The sequence below is a fragment of the Hemitrygon akajei genome, chromosome 17, assembly GCF_048418815.1.
Source record: "Hemitrygon akajei chromosome 17, sHemAka1.3, whole genome shotgun sequence".
Classification (NCBI taxonomy): Eukaryota; Metazoa; Chordata; class Chondrichthyes; order Myliobatiformes; family Dasyatidae; genus Hemitrygon; species Hemitrygon akajei.
In genome coordinates this window covers 54,250,121-54,271,799 of record NC_133140.1, presented here as the reverse complement: position 1 = coordinate 54,271,799, position 21,679 = coordinate 54,250,121, and the positions used below count along the sequence as shown (strand labels likewise).

General features: G+C 39.9%; 1 protein-coding gene across 1 annotated transcript in view; it reads right to left on the bottom strand.

Moving 5' to 3' along the window:
• The window catches only part of dpy19l3 (dpy-19 like C-mannosyltransferase 3), a 58,309-nt gene that overhangs the window by 20,953 nt on the left and 15,677 nt on the right, over positions 1 to 21,679 (bottom strand). The window contains exons 4-11 of the mRNA XM_073070137.1: positions 20,820 to 20,910; positions 19,625 to 19,746; positions 19,373 to 19,518; positions 18,052 to 18,175; positions 15,913 to 16,047; positions 12,577 to 12,708; positions 12,073 to 12,174; positions 8,521 to 8,594 (exon numbers count right to left, since the gene is read on the bottom strand). Of these exons, the coding sequence (XP_072926238.1) occupies positions 8,521 to 8,594; positions 12,073 to 12,174; positions 12,577 to 12,708; positions 15,913 to 16,047; positions 18,052 to 18,175; positions 19,373 to 19,518; positions 19,625 to 19,746; positions 20,820 to 20,910 (926 nt within the window). The remainder of the gene's footprint in view (positions 1 to 8,520; positions 8,595 to 12,072; positions 12,175 to 12,576; positions 12,709 to 15,912; positions 16,048 to 18,051; positions 18,176 to 19,372; positions 19,519 to 19,624; positions 19,747 to 20,819; positions 20,911 to 21,679) is intronic.

The following is a 21,679-nucleotide window of genomic DNA, read 5'->3' as shown; positions in this document are numbered from 1 at the left end:
TACACAAACTTCCCTCAAGGTCCTGGGGAATATCCGGTCAGGACCCGGAGATTTATCCACTTTTAAATTTCTTAAAAGCGCCAGTACTTCCACCTCTTTAGTTGTCATAGGAAACTTAGTCATTATTGTCATAGGAAACATAATAGCAAACTTAGTCTATGTGATACGTACTTCTAGATATGTATGAAAATAAATTAACAATGCAGTCATTTAAAGTCTGGATAGCAAGAATAAAGAGAAATCACAGATCATAAAATTAATAGGAATGTAAAGGAAATTTAAATTAATCAAGACTTGTTAGAAAATGAAAGAACATACCGTAATTTTGAAGGTAATGCAGCCATGTGATCAACTAGGGAACAGAAAACTAAGGGCAGGGATCCTACAGTCATACAGCACAGAACAGAAGCCAAATACTTATCTATACTACTCCGATTTACTAGTCCATAACTTGTCATGTCTGGGAGATTCAAGTGCTTGCCTGGATACTACTTAGATGTTATGTTATGAGTGTATACATTCCATCACCCACACAGACAGCACATCTAAGAATCTAACCACACTCCAGGTGTTAAAATCTTTTCTCAGATCCCCTCTAAACTTTTTGTGCTTGCTCTCTCCCTTTTTTTAAAAAAAAACTCAGCTATGGAGAAAGCACCCTGTCCATGCCCCTCAATTTTGTAAATCCCTCAAACAACAGCTGGACCACCTTTATTTATTCTATCCTTGCTTTGGTCAGTTTTCTGGTTGGACTTTGGCTTTCAATTGCCTGTGAAACTGCTTCCCTTCGGGCATAGTTGAGTTTCTAAGCGAAGAAGGTTTATTAGCTCCTGAATCTCCTAATCATTCTCATTAAACCAGTCCTAGTGTTTCCGGGTAGGGAAACTAAGAGTCTTTTCATAAGTAAGAATTATGATGGGCTTCAGCACAGTCCAGACACTGGGGATATTCTGTGGCTCCTGATTGTTGACAATAGTCGGGTTCTCATGAGCAACTAAATAGGGCATTTTTATATTGGGGGCTTCAATGCTGACTTTCTTGAGGCAATGCTTTTGTTTAGATCATGTTGGTTACATTAACAGAGGAGATAGATGCAAGTCAGTCCAATAGTTACTTATAACCATTATCGTGCAGATGACATGACCATCTTTGTGGTCTCATTTCAGATTATGATAAAATCCGACAGGTTCTAGTTTCCGGTGTAAGAGTATTACCATGAGGTTGTGCACATCTACGGGGCAAAATAGTGTTGTTTATGACAAACCTATCCTGCAAACATTCCACCAGGAGGAAAGCACCAGTATAATTAACTTTCCCTACACATCTCTTGTCTGAGGATTGCATCACTTCTGGCCTGGCATTAAGGTCATCCAGAAAGAACAGTGCCTGCCTCTGCAATGTGGGTCAGTTTTTTTTTCCTCCAAGGTTAGAGTAGAAATCTTTCTTGGCTTCACCTGTAACTTCCAAAAGTAAAAGCAGCGATGACTGAGAAGTGCTGGCTCAATGCAGAGGAAGCTGGAAAGTCATGAGAAGTACACCTATACCAGGGGAGGTTACTGAGATGCCAGATTAGGTCATTCTTGACCTTCATGAAGATGGTATTTCTCTTCCAGCTTTCCCTTTCAGAAGGTGTAGCCATTGCCTGGTCCTTTGACATTGATGTCATGACCTTCGGATGGTAGCTCAAAGCATCTGAGTTCCCAGACCATTATAGCTGAATGCTCACAAACAAAAGAAAATCTGCAGATGCTGGAAATCTGAGCAATACACACAAAATGCTGTAAAAAAGTACATTGACTGTACTTTTTTTCCCATCAATGCTGTCTGGCTTGCTGAGTTCCTCCAGCATTTTGTGTGTGAGAGCTGAATGCTGTTCAGACCTGTCCTGTTGGAGTTGTTCACAACAGCCCTGATGTTTCATGTCCCAAAATTTGTGCTAAGGTGTGCAAATCACAAAGGTGCGCAAATCACAAAGGTGCGATTTCTTTAAACATGAAGTAACAATAAAACACTAGCTACCTTGTCAATGCTACAGAGCAAGATCTTCCTTCAGTGGCAGACACTGTTGTAGGGGATTGAATGCACAGCCAGGTGGGCCTTGGCATGGATGTCTTTGCTTACTGCCTCCTCCCTGCCACAACCTCCCCTAACCCTTCTCACCCTAGAGTCTCCCAGTCTCTATTTCTTTCTCTTCAGCTCCTGATCTTGCCTCAAAATCCCTCCTCTCAACCCTTACATTCCATCAACCCCTTCATTCTGTGCTCAGTCCTGTTTCCTTTCCTGAACTGAAAAGCAAAGCCCCAACCCGTCTTTTCCAATGGTCCTCTGCCCTTCATTCTCAACTCCTGACCTCACCCAAATATTTCTCTACCCTCTTTTCAGAAATACACAGCAAGGTTGCATATAATAATAACTTATCTATACTTGGAGCATAGAGAGTCGTTTACATGTACTCTAATTTGGAAGAGATATAGGGGCATATAGAAGGCGGTAGAATGCTACAGAGAATTCATGTTGCAGTTAGAAATAAGAAGCTGAAATACATACAATTTAACTAAGAATTAAAAGATAATGTGTTAATAGTATATATTAATGCAGTAATATGACACATCAAAATTAAGTTTTTTGGTAAGAAATAATTTTATTGAGCAGTAAATAGGTAGAGATTATTAATTTAAAGTAATCATAAGAATAATAACTAAACAAAAGTCTGAATTATTTTCACATGTAGGACTATTAAAACCAAGTACACATGAGCCCAGAATTTCCTGCCAGTGGTGAGCTGTCCATGCTCACAGCTTCACCATGGTGATAAGTCTGAAGTTACCCTTTGCAACGGATCAGTATCAAACTCCTACAAAGTACCAGCCCTATCCTCAGTAAAGGGATTAAGAAGATGTTTAAAAGAAATAACTGGCATGTGGGTGTTCTGATATGTGGAGAAATTAGAAGAACAATCTAAGCATATCCAAGTTCAGAAACCGTTAAAGTCAAAACTATGAGCAGCTTTAGTAAGTGGTACAAACTAATTCTACTGGCATTAAAATTGACACCACAGGGGAAATGAGATGCAATTTCTTTAAACAGAATTTGCTGTTACTTGGAAAGCATTTAACTCCAAAGGGTGGGAGACTTAAATTTAAGGGATGCTTAAAAACAATTGGACATAAAATATATGAAGATTACTTGCTGGGTTACTAGGGAAGAGATGGTTGTGGGATGATGAGCAATGGCTCTTTCCAAGTACAGTGCAGGTTTGATAATCCGAACGGTCTGTTTTACTGCAATGAGATTCTATACTTTTATCTTATCATTGGAGCTTGCTGGAAGATGGTATATACAATGGATCAGTGGACAACACCAAATTTGAAAGAATGCTAAAAGGTGAGAAGGCAAGTCAGAAAATCTATAGAAAAGCCAGCACTTTGTGTAGGTAATTTAATAGAGACTAAAGTAATATGTTTGGGAAAAAGACAAGGCTGACAACAGACACTAAATAGCATAGTTTTAAAGGGCTTGTAGTGTAAAAGGCCTGGGTGCATACATGAACAGTTGTTCCATGGTGGAAGAACATGTTAAGAAAGTAATTTGGTAAAGAATATGGGATTATGAATACCAAAAAATGGAGAATAATTTTAAACTTCATAAAACACAATTGAAGTTCATCCATCCACTATCACACTTTTCAGAAAAAAGTGAACAGTTCAGAGAGGCACAAAAAATTAACTAGGTGGTTCCAGAGATTTCATCTACTGAGGTTAGAGTGAAGTTGTTCTACTCCTTGGAAAAAAAGAAAACTGAAGTTTTAATGGGTGGGTACTATGACTGGTTTAGCAAGTGAAATTCCTATTAGTTGATGACTAAAGGGCCCAGGGAGTGGCATGGACTCAAAGTGAGGTGACAAAAGCAGCAGAGAGGACACAGCAAGTATTTCCTCATTGGACAGAGTAGTCAGGAACTCAGACAAACTGTAAGGATGGCAGAAACAGAAAATCAATCAAGGCTTTCAGAGAAAATTGTAAAAAAAAAATAACATTGCATTGCAATAGGGAAACCATGGACACTAGCTGAGTTGCTCTATAGAGAACACATGGAGTTGAAAGGCCTCTTTCTGGTCTGAAATAATTCTGGGATTACTTACAAGCAAATACTTATTAAACAGAATAAACACAAGAGGTTTCACGGATGCTGGAAATCCAGAGTTATGTAAACAAAATGTTGGAGGAACTCAGCAGCTCAAGCAGAATCCATGGAAAGGAATAAACAAGTGACGCTATGAGACAAGACTTGATGAAGGGTTTTGGCTCGAAATAGTGAATGTTTATTCCTTTCCATGCAAGCTGCCTGACTTATTAAACAAAATAGTTCTCACTTAGTTATGAGAGTCAAGCATGTGCGGGTAAAGAACTTTAACTCATCTGGATTTCATGAAAATTGCCAGCACTTCCATGTTGAACCTCACAACAAGAATCAACAAGTTTGAGATTTCTACATGGGCATCCATTTGGAAATCTCAAACCTTCTGACAGCTGTTCACCATTGTCATTTTGAGTATACAATTGTCACTGGATTTCTGTGGCTTCTAATGCTAACACTAAACCCTACACTGGATTAGATCTGATGTTGGAAAGGCATACATACTGATTTTAATGGAGATGACATACTGGGAAGGACTAAGGTTAAGTACAGTAATAAGTCACTATTTCTAGTTTATTAAAGTTTTAAAAAGTGCTAGAATTTGATCATTTTTAAATGTTTGTAAATATTTCTGAATGTCAGCAACATTCAAAACCTTTCAAGTATCAACATTTGATACACAGCCAGGCCAGGGAAAGGCTTACAAACACAAGAAAATCCGCAACACACACAAAATGCTGGAGGAACTCAGCAGGCCAGGCAGCATCTATGGAAAAGAGTAAACAGTTGTTTCAGGACGAGACCCTTCATCAGGACTGCTGGAAAGGAAGGGGGAAGGAGTCAGATTAAGAAAGTGGGGGAGGGGAGGAGGGGAGGAAGTACAAGATGGAAGGTGATAGGTGAAGCTGGGAGAGGGGAAGGGGGTGAAGTAAGGAGCTAGGAAGTTGATTGGTGAAAGAGATAAAGTGCTGGAGAAGGGGGAATCTGATAGGAAAGGACAGAAGGCCATGGAAGAAAGGGAAGGAGGAGTACCAGAGGGAGGTGATAGGCAGGTAAGAAGATAAGGTGAGAGGGGGAAAACAGGAATGGGGAATGGTGGGGAGGGGTTCAATTAGAAAAAAACATAGAAAATCTACAGCATATTACAGGCCTTTTGGCCTACTATGTTGTGCCAACCATGTAATCTATTCTAGAAGCTGTCTAGAATTTCCCTACAGCATAGCCCTCTATTTTTCTAGGCTCCATGTACCTATCTAATTACCAGAAGTTCAAGAGATCAATGTTCATGCCTACAATTTGGAGGCTACCCAGACAGACAGACATACTTTATTGATCCCGAGGGAAATTGGGTTTCGTTACAGTCGCACCAACCAAGAATAGTGTAGAAATATAGCAATATAAAACCATAAATAATTAAATAATAATAAGTAAATTATTCCAAGTGGAAATAAGTCCAGGACCAGCCTATTGGCTCAGGGTGTCTGACACTCTGAGGGAGGAGTTGTAAAGTTTGATGGCCACAGGCAGGAATGACTTCCTATGACGCTCAGTGTTGCATCTCAGTGGAATGAGTCTCTGGCTGAACGTACTCCTGTGCCTAACCAGTACATTATGGAGTGGATGGGAGACATTGTCTAAGATGGCATACAACTTGGATAGCATCCTCTTTTCAGACACCACCGTCAGAGAGTCCAGTTCCACCCCCACAACATCACTGGCCTTACGAATGAATTTGTTGATTCTGTTGGTATCTGCTACCCTCAACCTGCTGCCCCGGCACACAACAGCAAACATGATAGCACTGGCCACCACAGACTCGTAGAACATCCTCAGCATTGTCCGGCAGATGTTAAAGGACCTCAGTATCCTCAGGAAATAGAGACAGCTCTGACCCTTCTTGTAGGCAGCCTCAGTGTTCTTTGACCGGTCCAGTTTATTGTCAATTCGTATCCCCAGGAATTTGTAATCCTCCACCATGTCCACATGGATCCCTTGGATGGATACAAGGGGTCGCCGGTGCCTTAGCCCTCCTCAGGTCCACCACCAACTCCGTAGTCTTTTTCACATTAAGCTGCAGATGATTCTGTTCACACCATGTGACAAAGTTTCCCACCATAGCCCTGTACTCCATCTCATCTCCCTTGCTGATGCATCCAACTATGGCAGAGACATCAGAAAACTTCTGAAGATGGCAAGACTCTGTGTAGTAGTTGAAGTCTGAGGTGTAGATGGTGAAGAGAAAGGGAGACAGGACAGTCCCGTGGAGCCCCAGTGCTGCTGACCACTCTGTCTGACACACAGTGTTGCAAGCGCACGTACTGTGGTCTGCCAGTCAGGTAATCAGGGAAGCATCCACCTGCATCACTGTCAGCTTCTCACCCAGCAGAGCAGGGCGGATGGTGTTGAATGCACTGGAGAAGCAAAAAAACATGACCCTCACAGTGCTCACCGGCTTGTCCAGGTGGGCGTAGACATGGTTCAGCAGGTAGACGATGGCATCCTCAACTCCTAGTCGGGGCTGGTAGGCGAACTGGAGGGGGTCTAAGTGTGGCCTAACCATAGGCCGGAGCTGCTCCAGAACAAGCCTCTCCAGGGTCTTCATGATGTGGGAGGTCAATGCCACCGGTCTGTAGTCATTGGAGCCACTGGGGCGCGGCGTCTTCAGTACAGGGGCGAGGCAGGACGTCTTCCACAGCACAGGAACCCTCTGGAGACTCAGGCTCAGGTTGAAGACATGGTGAAGTACTCCACATAGCTGGGGGGCACAGGCTTTGAGCACCCTGGGGCTGACACCATCCGGGCCTGCAGCCTTGCTTGGGTGGAGATGTTTCAGCTGTGAAGTCCCACCGTGGTGGTTTCAAGTGGGGGAGGGATGTAGTCATGAGAGCAGGGTGGAGGGCTGTGAGGAGGGGTAGGAGGGGAGAGTGGAGTATGCGTTGGTTAGGGGCAGACAACAGATGAATCATGTGGGGGATGGGCAGGGGCCACAGTGTCAAATCTGTTGAAGAACAGGTTAAGTTCGTTGGCCCTGTCCACACTGCCTTCAGCTCCTCTGTTGCTAGTTTGCCAGAACCCACTGATGGTCCTCATCCCACTCCAGACCTCTTTCATGTTGTTCTGCTGGAGTTTCCACTCAAGCTTCCTCCTATACCTGTCTTTAGCCTCCCTGATCTTGGCTTTCAGGTCCCTCTGTATTGTCCTCAGCTCCTCCCTATTTCCATCTCTAAATGCCCTCTTTTTAGTGTTCAGGATGTCCTTGATGTCCTTTGTTACCCATGGCTTGTTATTTGAATAACAAAGGACAGTTCTTGCCAGAACATTGCAGTGCACACAGAAGTTGATGTAACCAGTGACGCACTCTGTGAACCCATCAATGTCCTCTCCATGTGGCTCACAGAGTGCCTGCCAGTCTGTCACCTCAAAACAACCCAATATAAGGTGTTGCTCCTCCAATCTTAGAGTGGCCTCAATCTACATTGGGTCTTACTGATATACAGGAGGCTCCAATCCAGGTCGGGTCCTACCAATACACAGGAGGCTTCCTGTATATTGGTGAGACTGCTTCACCTGCCACAAAAAGCAGGATCTCCTGGTGGCCACCATTTCAATTCTACTTCCTATTCCCATTCGGACATGTCAGTCCACGGCCTCCTCTACTGTCACGATGAGGTTACAATCAGGTTGGAGGAGCAACACCTTATGTACCATCTAGGTAGCCTCTAATTTGATGGCATGAACATCAGTTTCTCGAACTTCACCATTCCCCATTTCCTGTTTCCCTTTCTCACCTATCTCCTTACCTGCCCATCACCTCCCTCTGGTACTCCTCCCCCTTCCCTTTCTTCCACGATTCCCTCTTTTCCAGCCTTTATCTTTTTCACCAATCAACTTCCCAGCTCTTTACTTCAACCCCTCCCCTTTTCTTGGTTTCATCTGTCACCCGCTACCTTGTACTTCTTCCTCCCCTCCAATCAGCTTCTTAATCTGACTCCTTCACCATTCCTTTCCAGTCCTGACGAAGGGTCTCGGCCCAAAACATCGACTTTTTACTCTTTTCCATCGATACAGCCTGGCCTGCTGAGTTCCTCCTGCATTTTGTATGTGTTGACAGGGAATGGCTTAGTTGGCTTTCAAGATCATGAATGATCACGTTCATGGCTCTAAGCAAATGAATTTTCATACGAGAAAGGTTTATTAAAGTGCAGCCACAATGAGCAAATCAGCAGTAAGCATGGATGGCTTTGGAAATTCTGGGCCATTTTATTTTCAGGCAGTATCTGTACAATCCATTAAAAGTTATATACTGGTCTGTTCAATGGACAGCACTGTTTTCCCTGCAACAAACATTTAGTTTTGTGATTAAAAAAATAATTAAAACCTTACCTTGTTGCCCCAAATCCAAACTTTGCTTTAAGGAATTTAAAAATATGTTCATCGGATTCTAGTCCTAAAATTCTCTGCCACAAAAAGGAACACAATCATGAGATCAAAACAGAAATTTATAATTCTTATTTAAATAATTTCTATTTACTACTGTTTTTGTCAAAAGTCACTTATTTATGTCATCTCCAAAATCGCACAGAATGAAAAAGCAAAAGAATAAAGAAATCAATATTTTTGCCAGCCAAAGCTATACTTCTTTTAAATTGTGTAATCCTATAGCATATTACTGATCACTGCAAACTAACTTGCGCAAAACTCCTGACAACATTCTTTTTCCTTTCAAATACATTTAAACAGGTCAGATATTTGCAAATGTGCTCTCCATTATTTCAGAGCATATCTACTAAATTATGATGAGGGCTCTTATTACTCACCAGTTAGAAAAAAATAGAAACAGGATTAACTCATTCCACTTTACAACAACTTTCCTACAATGAGCCCATAAACATCAATTCTATTTTAATACTCCGAAATGTGTCTATTTTCGACAATATATTGCACTATACTGCTGCTGCAAAACAACTAATTTCACATTTGCCTGTGATATTAAGCCTGATTCTTGATTCTGAATATACACAACAAAAAGCCACCATGGGTCACTTGGAAAGAGAAGAGATATTATTCCTGCAACAATCCTGTCAAGCCCCGTGCTTGTGCTGTACTGAACATTACCTCTCATACTTATGAAGGAGGTACCTAGTAAAATGGCCACTGAGTGTATTTCCATGTGTCCATGGTCTTCTGCTGCTGTAGCCCATCTGCTTCAAGGATCAATGTGCTGTACGTTCAGATACTCTTCTGCTCACCACTGTTGTAACGCGTGGTTATTTGAATTATTGTTGCCTTCCTGTCAACTTGAACCCGTCTGACCTCTCTCATTAATCGGGCACTGGCTCACTGGATTTTGATTTTGGTTGTAGCTCCATTCTCTGTAAACTCTAGAGACTGTTGTGCTTGACAATTCCAGAAGATCAGCAGTTTCTAAGATACTCAAACCACCCTTGTCTAGCACTAATAATCATTCCATGGTAGATTTCACTTAGATCACAATTCTTCCCCATTCTGATGTTTGATTTGAACATCAACTGAACCTCTTCACCTTGTCTGTATGTTTTTTAATGCATTGAGTTGCTACCACATAATTGGCTGATAGGATATTTGCATTAACGATGTGTACAGGTGTACCTAATAAAGTGGCCACTGAGTGTATTAAATGTCACTTCACAAAACAAGTTTGCCATTGCAGAATTAAACTGGTGAAACTTTGATGCAGTCCATTTATTTAAATTATTTCCCCTTTAAGAAGGGAGACCAGACCTGTAGATGAGATTCCATGTGATGTCTCAAAATTTCTCAAAGTGTCACATCTTCTTGAACATACAGTTGGCCTTCCTAATCGTAGGTTGAACCAGAATGGTAAATTTCAGCAATTTATATGGAAGATCAGCAAGGTCCCTTTGAATATCAGCACGCTGTAATCTCTCACTATTCGAAAAATACTTTGCATTCCCTTTTAGTATTCCACTTCTTTCTCCACATTATATTCCCTGACCTTGCCCATTCATTTAACTTATCTATACTTTCCTGAAGCCTCCCTGGATGAAACTCACAGCCTACACTGCTTCCTAACTTGGTATCATCAGCAAATCTGAATTATTTTAAACTTGGGTCTGTCAGTTAAATCATTATGTCAACTGGCTCCTGTGACAGGCCACTTGCCTCAAGCTCCCCATCTGATAGAATTTATTCCTAGTCTCTGTTTTTTGTCTCTTAACCATTCTTCAATTCACATCAATATATTAACCGCAAATGCATATGCTTTCATTTTGTTTAACTACTACTGACTATAATTCCACTACAGACGTTAGGTTAACAGATCTGTAGTTATCCGTTCCCCCCTTTTCTTTCTTAATAGTGGGGTTCCATTTGTTCCTTTCCCAGTTGTGAGACAGACATACTTTATTGATCCCGAGGGAAATCCGGTTTTGTTACAGTCGCACCAACCAAGAATAGTGTAGAAATATAACAATATAAAACCATAAATAATTAAATAATAATAAGTAAGTTATTCCAAGTGGAAATAAGTCCAGGACCAGCCTATTGGCTCAGGGTGTCTAACACTCTGAGGGAGGAGTTGTAAAGTTTGATGGCCACAGGCAGGAATGACTTCCTATGACGCTCAGTGTTGCATCTCGGTGGAATGAGTTTCTGGCTGAACGTACTCCTGTGCCTAACCAGTACATTATGGAGTGGATGGGAGACATTGTCCAAGATGGCATGCAACTTGGATAGCATCCTCTTTTCAGACACCACCATCAGAGAGTCCAGTTCCACCCCCACAACATCACTGGCCTTACAAATGAGTTTGTTGATTCTGTTGGTATCTGCTACCCTCAACCTGCTGCCCCGGCACACAACAGCAAACATGATAGCACTGGCCACCACAGACTTGTAGAACATCCTCAGCATTGTCCGGCAGATGTTAAAGGACCTCAGTATCCTCAGGAAATAGAGACGGCTCTGACCCTTCTTGTAGACAGCCTCAGTGTTCTTTGACCGGTCCAGTTTATTGTCAATTCGTATCCCCAAGTATTTGTAATCCTCCACCATGTCCATACTGACCCCTTGGATGGAAACAGGGGTCACCAGTGCCTTAGCCCTCCTCAGGTCCACCACCAGCTCCTTCGTCCTTTTTCACGTTAAGCTGCAGATGATTCTGCTCACACCATGTGACAAAGATTCCCACCGTAGCCCTGTACTCCGCCTCATCTCCCTTGCTGATGCATCCAATTATGGCAGAGTCATAACCATTCTGGAATCTATAGAATTAGTAAAGGTGATGATCAACAAATCTTCAATTCCTATTGCCAGCACTTTCAAAAGTTTGGGGGGGGGGGGGCCCTGTTAATTTTTCCAATCCAATTTTTGCTAATCATGTTTTTTCCAGCTCTTCATTCATTCTAGATCTGTGGTGTTCCATTATTTCTGCAACATTTTCTGTGTATTCTTCACTGAAGACAAACAACTGACAAACTCTACCATTTCCTAATTACCTAGTATAATTGCCCCTTCCTCAGTCTAACTGGGACCCACTTTAATCTTTGCTAAATTTCTCTACATATTTGTATAACCTTTTAGGGTTTATTTGTAAGCTTCTTCCAAGATAATTTTCTCCTTTCCTGTCAATGTCTTGTTTCTTTACTGAATTCTGAAAATTTCCCAATTCTCAGACTTCCTGTTTTTTATGAAAATGAAAAATGGGAAATTTGAAAATTAGGTTGCAAAAACAAAGTAAACACTTTACCACTTTTCTTGTGTAAATATTGCCATTGTCTGTTTACTCTCATACTTTTTAAATATAGGTCCAAAATAAACAAGTAGACACATTCTATAACATTATCAAAAAGAATTAAGTTCACCTGTGGATAACTCGTTTCAGAGGTATTCATCAAAACTTCACAAAGAAGTATTTTAACAGCTCCATTTACATACCTTGATTATATTATTTGTTAGGAATGTTAAGCAGAATATAACAATCAGATGTAGCAATAGTTTCACAACTCTTACAGCAAACGTGCCAGATTTTAAATTCCTCTATAAAAAGAAGAAAAAATGGCAATATTAATTTTTTCATTGCATAGTCATTTATTCGTTACTCATATTATCACAGATGCAACTAACTGAGTAGTACAGGCTGTAATTACGTGACATTAACATTAATGATATCAGGCTTTTTATGTGTGCAGTTAAAAAGTCTCAGAAAGAGCTGACTGTGCACAATAACTATTTTATAAAAAGCAGCTGGTCCCTATGTAATAATTTGTCTGTAACGTAAAGAAGTGCAAGTTAACCTGGACTGACGATTCCTGTAGCAAAAGACTTCACCCACTACACTCTTCATAATTTATTTTATTTCCCAATTGACTTTACAGAATTTTTACATGGTATTGTTTGCATTACAATTATTTTTAAAGATAAAGAACATTCCATTTTTACCTGAAAGTACCGTACTACTAAAGCAGCCAGGATGAAACTCAGAACCAGTGAGCCCAGGAGCATAGAATTGTTAAATTGTAGGATCCATACCAAAAGCAAAGAAACAACATGTACAAAGTATAATGATGTAACCTGTAACAAAATAAATGCCATACCAATAAAGCCAACTGAAACAGAGAAAATAAACAATGCACAAAAATCATCTTTTTGATTGTTTGTCAACTGTAAAAAAAACTAATACCAATCCCCCAAAATTATTTTTAAGATTCCACATAATGATTTTAATTGGAAATAGTTTAATGATTTTAGATGACAATTTTCTAAATATTGTTCCTTCAATTGATCATGTGGATAGTCAGAGGCTTTTCCCCAGGGTTGGAATGGCTAGCACGGGAGGGCACAGTTTTAAGGCGCTTGCAAGTAGGTACAGAGATGTCAGGGATAAGTTTTTTTTTTAAAACGCAGAGAGTGGTGAGTGCATGGAATGGGCTGCTGGTGATGGTGATGGAGGCAGATATGACAGGGTCTTTTAAGAGTCTCTTGGACAGGTACATGGAACTCAGAAAAATAGAGGGCTATGGGTAACCCTAGGTAATTTCTAAGGTAAGGACATGTTCAGCACATCTTTGTGGGCTGAAGGGCCTGTATTGTGCTGTAGATTTTCTATGTTTCTATAGGAAACTCCAAAGACATCACAGGAACTGATGGTAATTATGACTGTAGCCAGGGGTCAAACAAAAGTTTAAAAACAAAAGCAGTTTACCATACTTCACCTAATCAGTGTTGGGTACCTGTAATTCTCAATCCCAAATAAAAAGGCTCTTTTAAATTTAACCTGAATTTTTCAGGAATTTGCACTCTTCCAACTGGCAATAATGGAAGTTCAATGAATGACCTTAATGATTCAGTTTGTATGTCTGAGCTTGCCAAAACGGGCATAGTTTGCTTATGATAAACAAGAGAAAATCTGCAGATGCTTGAAATCCAAGCAACACACACAAAATGCTGCAAGAACTCAGCAGGCCAGGCAGTCCTGCCAAAGGGTCTCGGTCCAAAACGTCAACTATACTTTCTCCTTCCATAAATACTGCCTGGCCTGCTGAGTTCCTCCAGCAGTTGTGTGTGTTGCGTAGTTTGCTTATGATTTACTTCATGCTGACATGGAGGAGATTGATTAAACTTATTATTACCACCATACATTGTAGCTGGTAGTTAGTTCCCTTTGAAGCAGTAAATAAGAGTCACTACAGAGTTCATGATAATAGTACAACACACACAAAATGCTGGTGGAACGCAGCAGGCCAGGCAGCATCTATAGTAACAAGTATAGTTGACGTTTCGGGTCGAGACCCTTGTCAGGACGAATGGAAAAAAGAGATAGTAAGAGATTTGAAAGTGGGAGGGGGAGACCGGAAATGATAGGAGAAGACAGGAGGGGGAGGGATGAAGCCTAGAGCTGGGAAGTTGATTGGCAAAAGGGATATAGGGCTGGAGAAGGGGGAGTATCATAGGACGGAAGGCCTTGGAAGAAAGAAAGGGGGAAGGGAGCACCAGAGGAAGATGGAAAACAGGCAAGGAGTTACTGTGAGAGGGAAAGAGAGAGAAAAAATATATAATTATTAAAAATTAGGGATAGGGTAAGAAGGGGCAGAGGGGCATTAACGGAAGTTAGAGAACTCAATGTTCATGCTATCAGGCTGGAGGCTACCCAGACGGAATATAAAGTGTCATTCCTCCAACCTGAGTGTCGCTTCATCTCGACAGTAGAGGAGGCCATAGACTGACATACCAGAATGGGAAAGGGACGTGGAATTAAAATGTGTGGCCACTGTGAGATCCTGCTTCCTCTGGCGGACAGAGAGTAGGTGTTCAGCAAAACGGTCTCCCAGTCTGCGTCGGGTCCCACCAATATATAGAAGGCCACACTGGGACCACCGGACATAGTATATCACACCAGCCGACTCACAGGTGAAGTGTCGCCTCACCTGGAAGGACTATCTGGGGTCCTGAATGGTGGTGAGGGAGGAAGTGTAAGGGCAGGTGTAGCGCTTGTTCCGCTTACAAGGGTAAGTGCTAGAAGGGAAAGGGATCAGTGGAAAGGGATGGGGGGTGGATGAATGGACAGGGGAGTTGCGTAGGGAGCGATCCCTGCGGAAAGCAGAAAATGGGGGGGGGGAGGGAAAGATGAGCTTAGTGGTGGAATCCTGTTGGAGATGACGGAAGTTACGGAAAATTATATGTTGGACACAGAGGCTGGTGGGGTGGTAGATGAGGTCAAGAGGAACCCTATCCCTAGTGGGGTGGCGGGAGGATGGGGTGAAAGCAGATGTGTGTGAAATGGGAGAGATGTATTTCAGGGCAAAGTTGATGGTGGAGGAAGGGAAGCCCCTTTCTTTAAAACAGGAAGATACATCTCCTTCATCCTGGGATGAAAAGCCTCATTCTGAGAGCAGATGCGGCGGAGTTGGAAGAATTGAGAGAAGGGGATGGTATTTTTACAAGTAACAGGGTGGGAATGAAGCTTCCCCTCCCACTTTCAAATCTCTTACTATCTCTTTTTTCTGTTATTCCTGATGAAGTGTCTCGACCTGAAACGTCGATTGTACTTCTTCCTACAGATGCTGCCTGGCCTGCTGTGTTCCACCAGCATTTTGTGTGTTGCTTGAATTTCCAGCATCTGCAGATTTTCTTGTGTTTGTGTGTTTATTAAAAATGTTACTTTATTCATTATACATCATATACATACCTTACTTACCTATTTTTTTGACATCTGTTCTAACTTAGAAAATGTATTCTTGATTTTCTTTACTCACAGCAGTTTCTGGAATGTATCACCCAAGAAAGTTAAGAGGAACTCAGCAGATCAAGCAACATCTGTGGAGGAAAATGGGTAGTCGACATTTTAAACTGAGACCCTTCATCTCGAGACACCATCCAATCTAGATGAAGGGTCTTGACCCAAACAGCAATTATCCATTTCCCTCTACAAATGCTGCCTGACTCACTGAGTTCTTCCTAAAATGATTTTTTTTGGTCCAGATTCCAGCATCTGCAGTCTCTTGTATCTCCAAAGTGAGGATTTACCCAACTTAGTCTTCTTAATCCTCTTTGAAAAATTAATCCACATCCATTATCTCTTAATTTCTATACATAATGCAAGAATATTTATGTCTGAGATCAGTATTGCAGGAGTCACTACCACCTCATCATCTCAAATAAATCATCTTAGAATAACGATCTGACAAATTAACAAGTTCATGTTATATTTCACAGACCATTATATATTGCATTTCCAAATCAACTCACAGCTGAACAAGGTTAACAATGTCACATTACCTTAGATGTTGGCACCATATCTAAGCAATCCAATGAAAAGAGAGCCACAGCTTGAATTAATAAGATAAACTGGTTAAACTGCCAGGTAATGCAGAAGAGAAATGTTGAAGCCATGATCAAAGTGAGTGACAGCCGCTTAAAGTAAAAGAAAAAAAAAGTTAATTATGTGACATAAACTAGGAAATAAATCTGCTTTTAATGTCTACAGCAGTATAACACTCATTAAGTAATTCTCTTCTCTTCATTAGTCAATCTGCCATGTAACAAGGAAGATTCTGATAACCTAAACGCATTATTTGTGAAATATGCCTACACTTAGTTCTCATGGTCTAAGTACAGCAGTATGCTACACAAGTACAATTAAATAACATTAGATTCTACTTCAATAATTATATTTATTGCTCTATTTTGTAGGCATTATTACACAGAACAGATTTCAAAGTGAATTATAAAGCCAATATACTTGGTTTGCAGCTGTGCCACAGTTATAACTATTAATCTTTGCATAATGCAAATTCACTTTAATATGCTTAAATATGTTAACACATCTAAAACGCTACAATCAGCCAGATCATTTTGGCTCCTTGAGCTCAGTGTCCTAGTCAATAAATTGATGATGATCTGATTTTGGACTGAACTTAAAGTCTGTTCCTGGTAACCCAATGTCTCAAAAAAAAAATCCATTTTTGCCTTGAATCTAGTGAATGACTCAGTCTTCTCAACTATCTAGGGTGGAGAATTCCAAAAATTTAAACTCCTCTTGATGAAGAATTTATTTTAATTCATTTTTTGCATATGGAAATGCCTCCATCTGTAGAAACCACCCTCAGTATCTACCTCATCCAGTTCCTCAGAGTCTTACATAAACCCAGAATATGATGGAAATGTTCAATATATCAGACTGCATCTGTACAAAATGGAATGGCTGTCATTTAAGTCAATGACCTTTCATTAGAAAAGAAACATGGAGCTAAAATATTTTAAATTGCAGATGTTTGGAAGGGAAAGGAAATAAAAGAGAAGGTCTATGATGAGATGTAAACCAAAAGAATTGAATCACACAGAGGGTGGTGAGGACCACTTGATAATTAAAGATATATTTGGGAGATAAAAATCAGTAAACCACAAAAGAAATGTGAAATTACTAGATGAGATAATAGAAAAAAAGACTAAATTCTGCAAATGTGAGGTACAAGGCTAGACTTGCTAAATGTTGGTGATTGCTGAATTCAGCACCAAGTTCAAAAACTGATGACACCTAATTAGAAGATAAGGCACTATTTCACAAATTTATGTTGAAAATTTCATTGGAATGGCATATGAATCCAAAGACAGAGTGTTCAGAATAGTAATGGGATAGAGAATTAAGGCTAGAGACAACTGGAAGGTCAAGATCACTCTTGCGGTTCAAATAAGGCTTTCCACAAGCTGGTCACCCACACTGTGCTTGGTTTCAGCAAATGTCTTTCAAAATAGATACAGAATCAGTTTTGGTCCTTAAGGGGAAAAGGCACTACAAAGCACAATTCCTTGGTTTAAGAATCAATGATATGGAAGCACTTCAATCTTAATAGGATATTCGCTATTGAATGGCATTTGATGAGATTATTCCACAAAGATCTGAGTAACAAGTAAACCACTGACTGGTGTTGTGAGAGATTAAATATGAATCCTGGCATATTCTGCTTAGATCCATTGACCAATATCAAGATGAATTCACTTTATAATTGCACTGCTCAAAAGGTGTCTTTGCTATTTTAATCTCTATTTCCATTGGGTCCTATATATTACATTAGCAGCATTACTACAATTATAATGCATTGCTTCAGACTGAGTAAGTGTCACCCATTTTATAATAATGTAAACACAAAGTACACTGCAGATGCTGGGGTCAAAGTAACACGTACAACACACTAGAGAACTCAGCAGGTCGGGCAGCATTCATGGAAACGAGCAGTTAACCTTTCTGGCTGAGACCCTTCGTCAGGACTGGAGGGGGCAGGGGCCCTAAAAAGGTGGAGGGAGGGTGGGAAGGAGAAGGCTGGTAGGTGCCAGGTGAAAAACCAGTAAGAGGAAGGATCAAGGGGTGGGGGAGGGGAAGCAGGGAGGGGATAGGCAGGAATGTATTTGCTTACTCACTTGCTGAAGCGGTCTAATCTGTGGTCTGAGGTAATATGTAATCGCCATTATTTGCAATGCAAAAAAGGGAAGTGACCAATTCTCCCTCAAAGGAATAGTGAACTCCACTCTTGTTGTATCAATTCTATAAAAATGAATCACACTTTATATGTACAATTACCTGAAAATTTCTCTACATAAATTATATTACTGTGCAAAATACATGAAAGAAAATGGGATCAAATTACAAGAAATTGATATCCAGTTAGATTGTACATGCAAATTCAAATAGGCTGAAATACAAAGGATTCTGGTTAATTGGGCAATCAGTTAATCGGATAGCTGCTTATTTGGGATAACTCTTAAAGAACAAAAACTAATTGAGAAAATAACCAGAATTCGCTTAATTTATTTGGGATACTATGCCGCTTAACTGGGGCAGGAGATTGTTGCCAAAGATTCTAATTAACGTCAGTCGCATGCACTTAGGTAGCTGTTAGACACTAAACCATAGTTACAGTGAACAGTTTTAAAATAGTATCAGTTGCATGTGGTAGTGTTCAAAAAGCAGTGATTTATGTCACTGATAACTGGTGATAAATAAGCAGTAAGGCAATTTGGAACTGTATTGCTCACTGCAGTTTCAAGCGTTCAGGCATGGAGATGCCAGAAATGGCCAGGAGTGAAAATGAAATGATTTCACTATTTCAACAAGTTAGGAACTACAAAGAATTTGAAGGTGTGAACAATCATCATGAATGTTACAAAAAAAAAGAGTTGGAGGATGCAATCGTCAAAAGGATTATATGGAGGCAGTCTATTACCTGCACTAGGTGTTTGCGCTGATTTTGTTCATTTACACTCAATCAAAAAAACTTGGCAGCAAAACTTGGTCAGTAAATGTTAGGAACTAATACACGGTTTTATAGTACTATAGTAGTATTAGTCGTGTTCTATTTTGTTCTTTATTTTTCATTTTAAATATATAATTTCTCGCTCAGTTAAATGGTAGTTTGTCTTTTTTTTATATCTTTTTAACTATTTCATTGAAACTTTGATTAATTGGGGCAGCCACTTAATTGGGCCAAAATGGACCGGTCCCAATGTGTCCCAACTAACTGGAATCCACTGCATTAATAACATTAATTCTTCAGGATCCAAAAGAAAACAAATATTTCTGTCATGGTCTAGAATCTGACAGCAAAAACTTATCAAAAAAGACATGTGCAATTCATAAAAAAAGGTACATGTAGGACGTCGACATCTGGCAATCCTTTGGTTCTGATCCTTTAATGCACAGATAACATGCAATTTCTTTGCACCACAAAGTGGTAATGCCTACCTGTTTAGGATGTACCAAATAGCTCCCAGTGCCCCTGATATCCAGGTACCACTTAATAACCAACTGGTAACATACAGTGAGATAACATAGAGAGCCTGAAGTCCAAATACTGTGTATATGTAGAAGAAAACTGGTGCCAAGTAATTCTGAAAACAAATGACACAAATTACTCTCTTTAGAACCCTTTACCACAACATAAACCAGTAAAGCATAAAATAACATTCATACAATTGAAAAAGCTGGTATTTTTACCTGAAGAGATAAAATTCTATATAAAATGCTTAGGACAACTTCCTGGTAAATGTTCATCTGCTTAAGGAGGTTTATTGTCCTCCTAGATTCAGTTTTATTGTCATACAAGAGCTCCTTAATTCCTTCACAAAGGAGAACACAACGTAATTAAAAAGAGGATTCCAAAGATAAACATGAATAAAATCAGTTTGCAAGTAAATTGCCAAGATTGAAGAACACTTCAATCTAACCATCAACCACCTGAGCTACACATCTTCTGCATTACTTCCAACACAAAAGGTATTTTAGAATTGTTAGAACACTCTACATACTTGCCACACAAAATACCATAGATGATGGCATTCTGAAATAAAAGAAAAAAGACTGCTTCTATTCTACAAACTTGCTTAGCTATTTAATGAACTAAGGACAATTCTTTCTCAGCTTCTGACCATTCCACATATGCCACCAATTGTATAACCTATCACACCTGAGCGAGTATTTAGGAGAAGGACCGTATGGATTTGCTGGGGGCTGAGGAGCTGCAGGCATTTTCTGCTGCCTAGGAAGTCGGTTTGCAGTCGCACTTCCACTATGAACTATTCAAGTTATAAACAGTTCACCAGGACGGAACACTTCTGTAACCTGTACTTAGATTCCAAGTGTGGGTTTAAAGAAATAGTTGTTAAAGCACTAGTTGACAACCAAGAATAAATTAGTTTTAAAATCCATTTCTATTTTGAGGTTTAGAAATGGAAAATAACATGAGGCTTACTTGCTTTCAACAGTTTTCAATTATTTGAGTTTCAATATTACACAAATAAATTGTGCATTCACTAAACCCAGAAATTAGTAGCTGTGTCCTCCAGAAAAAGGGATTTAGAATTTCAAGTGCTGTAAATGTTAAACTATACTGTCAAAATATTAACTATTGCTGTATCTTTTGCAGTATCCACAAAAATACAGAAGAATATAAATGTAACACTAAAATTATTGTTCCCTTAAATAACACTTCCACTTGTACAAAAAAACAATCTGATTATTGTAACTGTATATTCTCAAAGATCTTATCTGGTACAGTACATGTATTTTGCTGGCAGCGTGCCAGTAATATATCTGAAATACGCTGGAAGCAGCTGTAGACATGCAAAAGCTATTCTAATATTTCTACCATTAAATATAATTCACAATTTAAAGCTTTGGAACATGTAATCACCTTGGTTAATGGTTGGGGCTTGAATCATCTGCTTGTAATATGAATAGTACAGTCCACATTCTGTCCTGAAGGAGATTTCCTGTTCAACCTCCTGCATATCACACAGAAAGCAACTGTGTTCAGTGCATTTAAAATAAACAGATTAAGACATGTATGATCAAAGTATTTTATAATGCTATTAGAACATTAGGACAAGGAACTAATAATATAGTCTGCACAGTTTTGAGTCCCATATATAAATTGTGAGCAGTTTTCTGCCCATATCAAGGAAATTATGAGCTGACATTGGAGAAGGACCAGAACAAGTGTACAAGAATGATCTCAGGAATGAAAGGGTTTCTCTATGAGGGGCATTTGATGGCTCTGAGACTGTATTTGCTGGAGTTTAGAAGAAAGAGTGGCATTCTCAATGAAACCTACCAAATATTAAAATGCCTAAATAGAGTGAATGTAGAGAGGATGTTTTCAACAGTGGAAGTGTCTTGGACCAGAGGACACAGCCTCAGAATAGAAAGACATCCCATTAGAAGTCAGATGAGGAGAAATGTCTTTAGCCAGAGAGTGGTGAATTTGTGGAGTCATCGCCACAGATGGCTGTGGGAGCTAGGTCATTGGATAAATTTAAAGTGAAGGTTTATAGATTCTTAATTGGTAAAGGCAACAAAGGTTATGGGGAGAAGTGATCTTATGTAAGATTCCAAGGGGAACTGACAGGTTGGAATCGGAGAAAAGAGTTTGCTTAATGGAGTATCCATAAGTCAGGGATATATTTACAGAATAAGTTCCATTTTAGTTAGGGATGAGGAGGAACCCCTTTGCCAATGCAATGGATCTTTGGAATTGTTTATCTCAGAGCAGTA